This window comes from Microtus ochrogaster, chromosome 2, assembly GCF_000317375.1.
Source record: "Microtus ochrogaster isolate Prairie Vole_2 chromosome 2, MicOch1.0, whole genome shotgun sequence".
Classification (NCBI taxonomy): domain Eukaryota; kingdom Metazoa; phylum Chordata; class Mammalia; order Rodentia; family Cricetidae; genus Microtus; species Microtus ochrogaster.
The window spans coordinates 54,953,732-54,966,552 of NC_022010.1; the positions used below are offsets into that span (position 1 = coordinate 54,953,732).

Sequence of the window (12,821 nt, forward strand, 5' to 3'; positions counted from 1 at the left end):
TTGGGAACATGGGCGCAGTTTTTTCTCTCCAAACTGCTTCCTGCTGAATGGGGGCATCGTTAATTAGGTCTTTCATGGTATAACCTGTGTGCCAGGGTCATCTCAGTTGTCAGTTGAGAGAAGTAATTTTTTGAGGTTGTTCACAGGAACTTTTCAGGAGGTCGTGGTCTATCATACCATATCGGGATAGATACAATCCATAGGGTCTGATCCTCTGTGAAAACAAAAGAAGACCCTCTCCAAAGTATCATATCCTTAGACCCAAATTTTGAAATCGTAATACCCTTATATCCATTCTGGTTTAGCTTGGCAGCCCATGTAATGAAATGTCTCTCTGTACTTAGCTCCTTCAGAGTATAAACTTACATAAGCTTTATATTGATTGTTTTGCTTTTGTTTTATACATAGCCCTCACTGGCCCAGAAGCAACTAGCCTCCTGCTTATTCTTCGAGCTGCTGCTATCACAAGTATGTACCATTACATCTGGCTAAAATTATATGACATTTAAGGCTGAAGCATAGCTCAGTGATAAGGGCTTATGTGTGTGGCACAAGACCCTGGGTTTGATTATCTACAGATCAATGTATTTTTTCAGATGGGGTATAAATGATCAATTCCCAATTCAGAACAAATAATACTTAGAAAAGAGCAACTTTTTGGCATCATACGAAGAAAAATTACTTCCAAGGTAATGTGTTCGCTTGCATTTGGGCAGCAGATACTTGGCATGAACCACCACCACCACCCAGCCCTTTTTTCTTTTAAGTTAGAAAAGTCACTACATTCCTTTGCTTTCTATTTTCTTTCTTTTTTTTTTTCGTTTTGTTGTTTTTGTTTTTCAAGGCAGGGTTTCTCTGTAGCTTTGGAGCCTGTCCTGGAACTAGCTCTTATAGACCAGGTTGGTCTCAAATTTACAGAGATCCACCTGCTACTGCCTTCCGAGTCTGGGATTAAAGGCCCGGCTCTCTCCATTTTCTTTCTTTTTTTTTTTCGTTTTGTTGTTTTTGTTTTTCAAGGCAGGGTTTCTCTGTAGCTTTGGAGCCTGTCCTGGAACTAGCTCTTATAGACCAGGTTGGTCTCAAATTTACAGAGATCCACCTGCTACTGCCTTCCGAGTCTGGGATTAAAGGCCCGGCTCTCTCCATTTTCTTTCTTTTTTTTTTTTTTAGTTTTTAGTTTTTTCCGAAACAGGGTTTCGGCTCTCTCCATTTTCAATTTTACGTTTGAACCAGCAGGCTTCCAGTGGTAACCTGAAACTTTAAAGCATGTGAATTTTAATTTAACATGAGAGCTTTTGAATCTACAGTTCTTTGCCAAGTATAGTCACTGAACTTATATTTTAAAGAAAAAGACTTTAATTCTGAACTCTATAGGTTCTGGAATGGATGCAGTCATCCTCACATGAGTTCTGCTTTTTTTTTTTTTTTTTTTTTTTTTCGAGACAGGGTTTCTCTGTGGTTTTGGAGCCTGTCCTGGAACTAGCTCTTGTAGACCAGGCTGGTCTCGAACTCACAAAGATCCGCCTGCCTCTGCCTCCCGAGTGCGAGTTCTGCTTTTCCAATTTAGCCAAAAATTTCCAAAACTTTAGTTTCATTGCCTGGCTCTCCAGTGACCTTGCAGGTTCATTGTAAGTGAGGTTTCTGTAATAGCCACATATCCCTGGGTTTTCAGAATTGTGGTTGCTTTCTGTTAATAAGCTCAGCTGTTCGGTAGTTGTGTTTATTCCAGACTGTGTGTCTTGCATGTGTGGAAATACACCCAGAGAATGGCTGGATCTTCCTGTGGTACACTTGTGCCTACTCTGGTCTGACCCGAGTCACGCTTTACAGACTGGAAATTCAGGTTTCTGCAGCGGCGCTCCTTCCCTAGTGGTTTCTCTCAGCATCAGTTTCTCCGTGTGGGGAATGGGGAGGTTTCAGGATCTGATCCACTGTTGGCAGGGTGTCTGATGGATGGGCGCTATTTGAATCATCGATTCTGCCATTCGGGGGGCACATCCGGGATGGAGTCAGGAGCTGGGGCTCCCGTTGGCAGCAGTTAAGTCCTGCAGTGCTGGAGTGACTCCAGCCTCGTGTTTGTAGTGGGAGAGAACCTGGCGGTGTCCAAGTCTAGGAGGCACTGCTTTCCTTTATTTGATGATGAAGTAAAATGCTCCCCACCCCAGATGTCCCTGTCTCTAAGTCTTTGCTCTCTGCTGGCACTGAACATGGGCTTTTTTTTCATTTTTCTTATGAAATACTTGACGTCAGTTCAAAGCATCTCGTATTGGTTGTCATCACCTGTTTGTTTGAAGAGACAGATGTTTTCTTCTGAACATGACATTCCAGGCTGGGAGAACCCAGTGGATGTCAGCTTGTCTGTTAATCCATATATGGTATTTAGTTTTTCATTATTTTGAGAGAGGTTCTTATGTAACGTGGAGTGGCCTAAAACTTCATCAGGTGATGAAAGGAGACAGAGACAGAGACCCAAATTGGAGCACTGGACAGAAATCTCAAGGTCCAAATCAAGAGCAGAAGGAGGGGGAGCACGAGCAAGGAACTCAGGACCGCGAGGGGTACACCCACACTCTGAGACAATGGGGATGTTCTTTCGGGAATTCACCAAGGCCAGAATCTGAAAAAGCATGGGATAAAACCGGACTTGCTGAACATAGCGGACAATGAGGACTACTGAGAACTCAAGAACAATGGCAATGGGTTTTTGATCCTACTGCACGTGCTGGCTTTGGGGGGGCCTGGGCAGTTTGGATGCTCAACTTACTAAACCTGGATGGAGGTGGGCGGTCCTTGGACTTCCCACAGGTCAGGGAACCCTGATGGCTCTTCAAGCTGATGAGGGAGAGGGACTTGATCGGGGGAGGGGGAGGGAAATGGGAGGCGGTGGCAGGGAGGAGGCAGAAATCCTCAATAAATAAATAAATTAAAAAAAATAAAATTAAAAAAAAAACTTGCTGTCTGAGGATGACCTCGAACCTTTTTCTACTAGTGCTAAGGACTGAACCCCAATTCTAGTGATTAGTTTGCAAGTGCCCTACCACAGTGCTTAATCTGTAACACCTCAACTTTGAGTTTCTGATCCTCTGGCCTTCAGCCTCCTGAGTGCTAGGATTATCGTTTACAGCACCATGCCCAGTTTGTGCCGCAACGAACTCAAACCCAAGGCTCCATGCATGCTAGGCAAGCAGTCCAACAACTGAGCTACGTTGCTAGACCCTACAGGTGTCAGGGGCCATCCCCGACAAGATTACCTTTCTTCCAGAGTGGAGGAGCGGGAATCTAGAAGTACAGTAAGCAATACCAAGACAGGAACAAAAATAACAAAATGCAGAAACACATAGGATAGTATCGGGAGGGAATTTCAGTGAGTACTGAATGTTCGTTTGCGTTTAATTTCCAAGAGCTTAATACACCCCTGATTTCAAAAGGTAGGAGTAGAACAAAAGGACTGCATTAACATGCAAATTGAAAGTCAAGGGGTACGTTCAGCACTCAGGCCCTTGACCTTGACACACGCCCTAGACCACTCTGTAGGCTAACCACTCCCTGGGTAGAATCCCAAGTTATTTCCATAAAGGGAACAAGAACGTAGTTGGTTCCTTAGACTTTTGTTTTAGGTAGGAACCAACTACTTCCCTATTTCAGGAGCACAGGGTCTGGCAACTAGCCACACCTGTTTACAGTAGCTTTGAGAGAGAAGAACTCTGATTGACAACTAGGTGGGACCTTTGTTTGAGTTAGAAGCACGATAATCTCAAACTAAAAACAAGTCCCAAAACTGGCCTTTGGCCTCTTGGGACCACCACGTACACGTGATATTTTAAAATGCATCCTGTAGTAGCTGCAGTTCTCTGTACCCTTGGCTCAGAGGAACCTGAGAGTCTGCCCCCCCCCCTTTAGTCTGCCTAACAAATTGGGACTGAAGAGATGACTCAGCAGTTAAGAGCACGGGCTGCTCTTCCAGAGGACCAGGGTTCAATTCCCAGTACCCACACAGCAGCTCACAACTGTCTGCAACTCCAGTTCCAGGGCATCCAACACCCTCACACAAACATACATGCAGGCAAAACACCAATGCACATTAATTAATTAATTTTTAAAAATCTACCTAACAGACTGGAGAGATGGCTCAGAGGTGAAGAGCACAGACTGTTCTTCCAGAGGGCCTGGGTTCAATTTCCAGCAACCACATGCTGGCTCACAACCATCTAGAATGAGAGCTGGTGCCCTCTTGTGGTGTGCAGGTATACATGCAGGAAGAACACTGTATACATAATAAATAAATAAATAATTTTTTTTTTAAATCTACCTAACAAACAGGTAAAAGCCTCTGCATCAATACTTTGTTCTTCTTCCTTTGGTCCAGCCACTATTCCCTAGCATGTATACAGCTAAACAACATTCTACAGGCTCTGTCCATTAGTGGCCACCGACACTCCTGTACACTGCTGCTGGGGAAGTTACACAGTTTTCTTCCCTTGTAGGTTACCCCTTTGTTTTTGTTACCCTGAAATTGTGTTTCCCTCCACGTCCCGTCTCTGCTTGCTTACTGTGATGGCTAAGGTTGTCAACTTGACCACATATGGGAAAACTATAAACCCAAGCAGTTGACCATGCTAGAGAGGTCAGAAGACCCAATTAATTCTAGGCTACACCTTCTGGTGGCACCCACATAGCAGGACATAGAAGGGAGACTTTGCTTGCCCTCACTCTCACTGGCAAGGTCATCTATGCTGTTCCTGAAGCATTCCTTCACTGGTGTTAGAACCTACATTTTGGGATTCCAGTGTAGGCTGACGACCATCAGCTCTCTAGGGATACTCCAGGACTCCAGCACCGGGTTTGGACCGCAGAGACATCCAGTCTCACCGGGTTTGGACTGCAGAGACATCCAGTCTCATGGACTGAACAACTACTAGACATGTGGCCTTTCTGTCTTGAGAGATAGAAAGTGTGTGTGTGTGTGTGTGTGTGTGTGTGTGTGTGTGTGTTCTATCCATTTTGTTCCTTTAGGCAGTTCTGACTAATACAAAGCCACTTTTCACATTTTTAGCTTTAAGGAATATTTGAGGTTGAAATCTTACCTCCCCTTTAGGCCATGAGGAAACAGTACTTGGTTGTTATACCTGTCATCTCGGCACTAGGGACCAGAAGGACCATGAGTTGAAGACCAGCAGCTCTATAGACCAACCTGAGCTACATACTAAGAGTCTTCCTTGGGGGAAAAAAGGAAAAGCAAGAGAACTGTGGCTGTTTGAACCTGCCTTCAGCTGGGCTCCCCTTCATCCTCTAGAATGGCATTTCTCATAGAGAACTGTGGCTGTTTGAACCTGCCTTCAGCTGGGCTCCCCTTCATCCTCTAGAATGGCATTTCTCATAGAGAACTGTGGCTGTTTGAAACTGCCTTCAGCTGGGCTCCCCTTCATCCTCTAGAATGGCATTTCTCATAGAGAACTGTGGCTGTTTGAACCTGCCTTCAGCTGGGCTTCCGTTTGTCCCCCACTGTGGCATTTCTTATCTTCCTCCCATAGCATTCCATCCGCCCTCTTTTTACATTAGCCCAACACTCAAAAGCCAACCGGGAATTCTCAGGCATATTTGGAGCCATTTTAGTGTGAAGCTTATGTCTTTAAATTCCCATTTTTAATCTCTCTCTCCCTACCACAGGGTCTCACTTGTAACCCTGGTTAGCCTGGAACTTGATGTATAGACTAGGCAAGCCTCAAAATCATAGAGATCTGTGTGCCTCTGCCTACTATATGCTAGAATTAAAGATGTACACCACCATGCCTGACACACCCTCTTCTCTTTGATGCTAAACACAAGGCACTGTTTTCATAATTTGTGATAGAACTGGGGAAGGAGAAAGCGTGCACCCCCCAAAGAGGCTTTATGGAGAACTAGCCGACCAAATAGTCCTTCTTGGGATGGATTGTAGAGAGATGCTAAGTTGTACCAGCAAGAAGGGCTTTACATTCTAGGTTGAAAAATTGTTGAAAATTATTTGGATTTATTTTCTCTTTTGCATGGATGCCATGGTGGTTTGATTAAGAATTGTTCCCATAAACTCAGATATTTGAATGCTTGGTTATCAGGGAATGGCACTATTTGAAAGGATTAGAAGGTGTGATCTTATTGGAGGAACTGTGTCACTAGAGGTCACTAGAGGTGGACTTTGAGGCTTCAAACCCATGCGATGGTGGCGCACGCCTTTAATCCCAGCACTCAGGAGGCAGAGGCAGGCGGATCTCTGTGAGTTCGAGACCAGCCTGTCTCGAAAAACCAAAAAAACCGTGCAAGGCCCAGAGTGTTTCTGTCTCTGTCTCTCTCTGCGGATCAGAATACAGCTCTTAGATACTGCACCAGCATCTGCCTGCATGCTGCCATACTCCTTGCCATGATGTAATGAACTAAACCTCTGAGACTGTAAGTGAGCCCAATTACATGCTTTCTCTTATAAAAATGCCTTGGTCGTGGTGTCTCCTCACAGCGAGAGAACAGTGACCAAGACATGCTAGACCACTCTATTCTTGCACTGTTGCCTGCTTATAACGAACACATTGTAATAATTTGTTTCTAACCCATGTTCTCTTTTGGATTATAGAACACAGGATAGAAAAGTCTGTATGTTTGTACCCATTGCTATGCCCTGGCTCCTCCCACTGCCCAGTCCAAATATTTTCCAACTATTGAGTGAAGGGAATAGAGGAGCGGTAGGAAGAAGATAAAGGGGAATGCATGCCCTAAAAAGTAGATCCCTCCACAACTGTCCCAGGTTTTAGAGGCAGAGCAAACAGGCTTGAAGCCACCCTCTCCATGGAAGAGGCCTGCCTGGCACCAGGTGTCCTGTGGATGTTTGCACAAGCAGTATAATAAAAACCACAAAATGCAAATCAGAATCTTTCTTTGGTGGCAGCATTTCATTATCTGAAAATAAAATATGTTGAATCACTTCAGATAATCTTTTGTTTAAAGGACAGAGAATTTTATCCACAAGGATGTCAAGATTTAGCTTAAAGTGGCCCAGAGCGGGATTATGTGGAACTGACTACCAAATTTCTCTTTTTTCCCTCATGTGATATACTAAGAAATGGGTGGTGGAGGCTAGAGAGATGGCTCAGAGGTTAAGAGCACTGACTGCTCTTCCAGAGGCCCTGAGTTCAATTCCCAGCAACCATTATAATAGCTCACAACAATCCAAAATGAGATCTGGTGCCCTCTTCTGGCCAGCAAGCATACAGACAGACAGAACACTATTAAGGTAGGCTTTCCTAGCTCATTAATCCAGACATGCCCAGAGTCTAACCTAATGTAGATAATCCTGTGCAGGTGTGCCCAGAAGCCTGCCTCCCCAGTTATTCCAGAGCCTGTCAAGGTGAGGACATTAACCATCTCCTCGTCCTCTTTGTCTTCCGGTCTGAACATGAAGCCTTCATGTCAAAAAGACTACACAGGTCTGTGAGTGTGCCCTGAGAATTCCAGCGAGGACTCTTTTGAATCCCAGCCAAACCAGTTTCTCTGGGATGCTTGTTAAGTTTGCCCAGACTCATATGTGTTAGTGACCAAGATCCAAAGAAGCACTTAGCCTTGTTGACAATGGTGACTTCATAGCAAGGGGACATTAAAGCTTAGCCCTGGTGGATGTCTTGCCTCCTCCAAACAATGGAAGCAAAAATGTTTGTTCTCCCTGCCAGGTGGAGTCATCACGGGCCGGGCTTGGCTGTCAGGAGCCGTTTCCTCCTAAAATTATTACAGGAACCATCGCCCTGGGGAGTCTGCAGAGAACCCCACTTCCCAATTGTATTGAGAATTGTTTTATTGACGAGCCTACTCCACACCCAATTATCTGTTAATAGAGAGCTATCGGTTAGTGGAACCCGCCCCACATTCCAAACTATCTAGAGAACTAGGTATGTCAACTCGTGACTTCCTGGCCTACGTGAACCACACGGCAGGAGTGCAGGCCCCTGTGTTCCCCCCCCCAATTCCTTATCCTATATAAGCTGTAACCCTGTCTCTAATAAACGGAGGCTCTGACAAACCTAGCATGGCCTTCTTCCTCTCTCTCAGCCCATATCTTACAGATAGTGCCTCTCCGGGACCCTGGAATTACTGAACTGCCAGGCAGGTTACAACCCCTAGACTGAGTAACCCACCCAAGGCGGTTTACACTTGGCCAACTGCAGGCTGAGCAAATGGTCTTTACTCTGTGCTCTTTCTTTCTTTCAGAAGCTGAGTCATGGTGGCCACGTGACCCTTGTCCTTCCTTCTAGGACCTGTTTGGGTACCTGAGAGGCTGAGGCTCCCTCCCCACAGGCAGAGCCTCCAGCTTGCTCGCTAGTGGGAGCCCTGGCTGATGGGTGGAGTGTGGGGGACACTACACCTGACATTCGCTAGACTCCAGTGGTAACAGCCACTCCAAAGGACAAAAATGGAACCTTTCCTTCCTCTGAGACCCAGGGCCCAGATGGCAGTAATAAAGACCGATACTCTTTATAGCCAGACTCTCTACTAGGTCCTAATTTTGGAAGCATTAAAATTTTTAAATTGGAATTAAGAGGAAAAATGCAGCAGGAGATAGCAAGGAGGAGCCTAGGGATTGGAGAGGTGATAATCTGGGCTTTGCCTCTGAAGGTCAAAAGGCTTCCCAATCCTAGGGTCATCTGCAGATGAGAACAGGAAACAGGTCTGGTGGCTGCCAAGGAGGATCTGAAAGAGAACCAGGACAGATGAAAGTTATGCCCATTGTCCCATAGCCCTGTGGGTATTAGGAGATGGGCCCTGAGGACCAGCCTCCTGCTGATAGCATTCCTGGGCCCTTACCGCTTTGTGAGCTTTGGGTAACACTGCGGAGCCGCTATGAAGACAGTCACAGTTTCTGCAGCTTAACCTCGGTCACCCAGCTAGCAGGCCGACACAGGCGGACTAAAGGTCTGCCTCTGTGATCTCGCTCACACTTGACCGCTGCTTCCATGAAGGTGCCGCTTGCAAGACCATTCCTGCCTTTCCCCACAGTTTCCGACAGTGTCTGTCACTCAGAATGAGAAGCATCTGGGCATTATTTGATTCGCTGACGCATGCCTTTTGCAACCCCACAGAACATTCTGCAGGGCGACCGGAGATACCGGAGAAGCAGCTGCAATAGCTTTCAGCACCAGTTGCTGGCTCAGGGATTGCCTTGAGTCATGGAAAGTCCCTTCCCCAGATAGACTCCAGTTTTCCATTGGCTTCTCTTGCTGCTAAAATAAAACCAGGCGAATCTTCCAGGCATCCTGCGTGAACAGGTGCAGCTACCTCCTCTGTGTTTGTCAGAGGCGCGAAGAGCTCGTATTTTATGGACACAGTCTTGCTGTTTGTCAGAGGCGCGAAGAGCTCGTATTTTATGGACACAGTCTTGCTGTTTGTCAGAGGCGCGAAGAGCTCGTATTTTATGGACACAGTCTTGCTGTTTGTCAGAGGCGCGAAGAGCTCGTATTTTATGGACACAGTCTTGCTCCCCTGGCTGTTGCATCTCGGTTTCCCTCCAACTGAGAAGCTCTCTTTACTTGTGAGCGTTCTCAGCCAAGAGCCTCTGCCCTTCACTCTGTTACCTGTCAGCTTCACTTGGCCCTCAGAGTTAGCCTGGCCTTTGCTTTTAAGGAGCAAAGCACACGAACGTGGCAGAGTTAGCATAAGTGTTGTTTTAGATTCCAGTGATGTCCTGACATCTCCAGTGGCCCTCCTCTACCCCAGCGCTCACACTGGCATTCCAGATGAAGCACAACTAACTTCCAAGACCAGACTGGCCTCGAACTCACAGAGCTCTGCCTGCCTCTGCCTCCCGAGTGCTGGGATTAAAGGTGTGTGCCACCACCGCCTGGTGGAAATAATATTTTCAAAAGCAGGCTTGGTCTGGGGCTTTTTGGTCCTGCTGCAAAGAATAGAAATGGCCAGGACATATGACATTATAGTACAACAAGACACAACAGAACACAAGAACACAGCTGTGCAATCACCCTCCCTCCTCCCCTTCCACAGGGCCCTACTGCCCTGTTTTCACTGACTCTCTGCCCCCGAAACAAGCTTCCAAAACAGATAGTGTAGCTTTGTATTTATTCACTCACACCACAGGGCTGTTTGGACGGGTTTTCCTTACTGGCTTATTTAAGATTCAATACCGGGAGAATTGCTTTGAAAGAATCCACAATCCGCCATAAGCAATCAGATTTGAATTTGCTTTCTTTTGTTTGTTTGTTTGTTTTGAGATCTGGTCTCACCATAACACTAGCTGGCCTGGCACCCAACTTTGCAGACCAGGTTGGCCTTGAGTCACATGGCCACCTGCCCCTGCCTGGGCTGGGATTAAGGGCCTTAGGCACACTTGTTTGCAGCGTTCTTGCTTCTGTAAAGATGTTTGACTAGGATGTCCATCTAACCGACAGTCTTCATAGGACCCAGAGAAACCAGTAAGTTCCGAAGTAATGAAGAATAACAGAAAACCAATTGCAGACATGAGACCGTTTGGGGAAGAAAGACAAAACGCACAAAATTATTCATGGAAATTATCTTTTCCTTTTTAAAATCAAGAAAACCTTGCCATTCGAACTTTCAAAGCATATGTTTGAACAGTATGCAGATAGCTGAGATAAAGAATAACAACCTTTAAAAAGAGGAATGCCTGATCCGCTTCCTTAATAAGTGACCAAGAACACACAGGTAAGGAGAGACTTCAGTTTCACAAGCAATAGGCAGGTGTGCCTGTTTTCTGATGACACCACTCTCCAGGCGACCAGGAAGCCTGGTCAAATGGGGCTTCTCACGAGGCTTGCCAGGCTGTGTGAGAGACGGGAACTAGAGTGCTGAGCCTTTCTACATCTTAGAGAGATGCAGTGTTAGGTGACTGGATCAGCTCTGATCTCTGCAACCCAAGTCGGGGAGGGGAGCATGTGTCCATCCTGAGTGACATCTACGTAAGTCACAGGCGAGAGGCTCAAGGGTGGAGGAGTCCAGGGTAACATTGCTGGGAACACTTATTTCCCTGCAAAGGGCATACGGGCACCGGTTGAGCTGTGTTATGAGAGGACCACCAAGCCCTGTTGCTTTGTTGAATTTGCTCCAGGATCCAGAGTCCTTAAGCTGAGGAGAGCAGGCAGTTGGCACAGTCTGTCACTGCTCTCGCTTCTTCTGCTGTAGTTCCGTCCCTTCCTTATCCATCTCAGAACTGGTAGAAGTCTACGGAGAAAGAGGGCCCTTCTGAGAAGGCCGCACCAGTGTGCCTGGTCACCCTCCAGTGGTAAGACAAAGACACTTGGAAATTGGTGATTCCCCAGACCTTGGGCCCAGACCTCGGAAGTGCTCATGGCAAAGTCCCATCCTGAGCATTTCCAGTAGTGCCAAGAACCTGGGGGGTTGTTTAGCATTCTTTCTGAATACTTGAGTTACCAGAAGGTCTGTCTCAGTTGGGTGGGGACTTGGTCCCACTTCTGCACCTTATCTGAGGAATCACAGCCTCGGAGGCTCCTGTGGGGGGGGGGTTGAGACGGTGCTTTAGGTTTCTAGAGCAGTAGGTGTTTTACAGGGGTGGCAGTGGCCACACCAAAGACTCTAGGTGGAAGGTACAAGTAGCTAGTCTTCCGCCCAATCGGTGAGGATAGAAGGGGCCAAGGCAGCAAGCTGGCCTGACGCAGCTTGTCCACACTGAACTCTAAATTGCAAACAGAGATTCCTGAGCCTCCTGGCTTTGCTTCTGCGCACAGCTGGTCTTCCGTTCTCCCATTCTTCTCGGGGTGCAGCTCACCCCAAGTTCTAGCCTTCCTGTATGAATGCAGACACAGTTGACTCCCCAGAGCCCAGTGGAGTGTCTGGCAGTGGACATGCTGCTGTGGACATATTTCCCACGAAACAGCACCAAAGTGAATCGGGCCTTCTCCCCCCTGTGATGCTGGAGGCTCAGAAGACAGGGATCTGGTCTCTGCGAACCACATCCAGGTCGTCATCCAGGGTCAGCAACACCTGAAGTGAGAGGGTTGGAGATGGGAAGGGAGTAAGTCCTGGCCACACCAAGTTCCCACTTCCTGCCGTCCACAGACTGGAAATGGCATGCCCCCTCACTTGTTCATATATTTTTGCCAGTGATCCACAAGGCCTTGCTTTTAGCTGGGACTTATTACTAAATTACAGCTCATGCGTAAATTTCTTGAAATACTTGTGAAGAGGGTTCTTATGTGCTGTGCTTGACACTAGAGACACAGCTGAGGATGAAAACGGCATCCATCCTCTGCCCTAGAGCTCACATTAGGGAAAGGTTCTTAAACAGGAAGAAAGCACATGAGGTAGGATGCAGTGTATTTCACAGACTATGTGTGAGTATCAGAGCTTGGGGTGGAGGATGGAAAAGTATTTGTATAAGGTGGCCTGGTAGTCATTACTTAGAAGGTGACATATAAAATTCATTGGAGATGAAGTATTGAGGGTTTCTGTATAAGAACCATTCCTACTTTGCCCTAATTCCCTCTCCACATGCAATCGCTAGCCCCAATCTGTCATCCCATGCCACAGAGATTGGGTGTACTTTCCACTATGGCCACTAGAGGGAAGCCCTGCTTCACTCTTGTGATTGCATGGTTGGCCTCTGTGAGGATGACAGACACCTAATTTTTTAAATTAGGAAATTAAAAAATAAAAGACTGAAGGATGCAGAGGATGGCCATATTACATTAGCATAACTACTAATGGGTTCTGGGAAGGGCACAAGCAAATCCCAGCAACCCTAGGTTAGGAACATGCTGGCTAGGTGGCTTCTTGAGCTTCTCTAGGAACCCAATCTTTTTTTTTTTTTTTTT

The 12,821-nt window shown here is 46.6% G+C and overlaps 1 protein-coding gene across 1 annotated transcript in view; it reads right to left on the reverse strand.

Annotated features, from left to right (window-relative positions):
- Window positions 1-10,034: 10,034 nt before the first annotated feature.
- Sidt1 (SID1 transmembrane family member 1) overlaps window positions 10,035-12,821 on the reverse strand; it is an 89,873-nt gene continuing 87,086 nt past the window's right edge. The window contains exon 26 of the mRNA XM_013351839.2: window positions 10,035-11,991. Coding sequence (XP_013207293.1) covers window positions 11,929-11,991 — 63 coding nt within the window. The 3' untranslated portion in view covers window positions 10,035-11,928. The remainder of the gene's footprint in view (window positions 11,992-12,821) is intronic.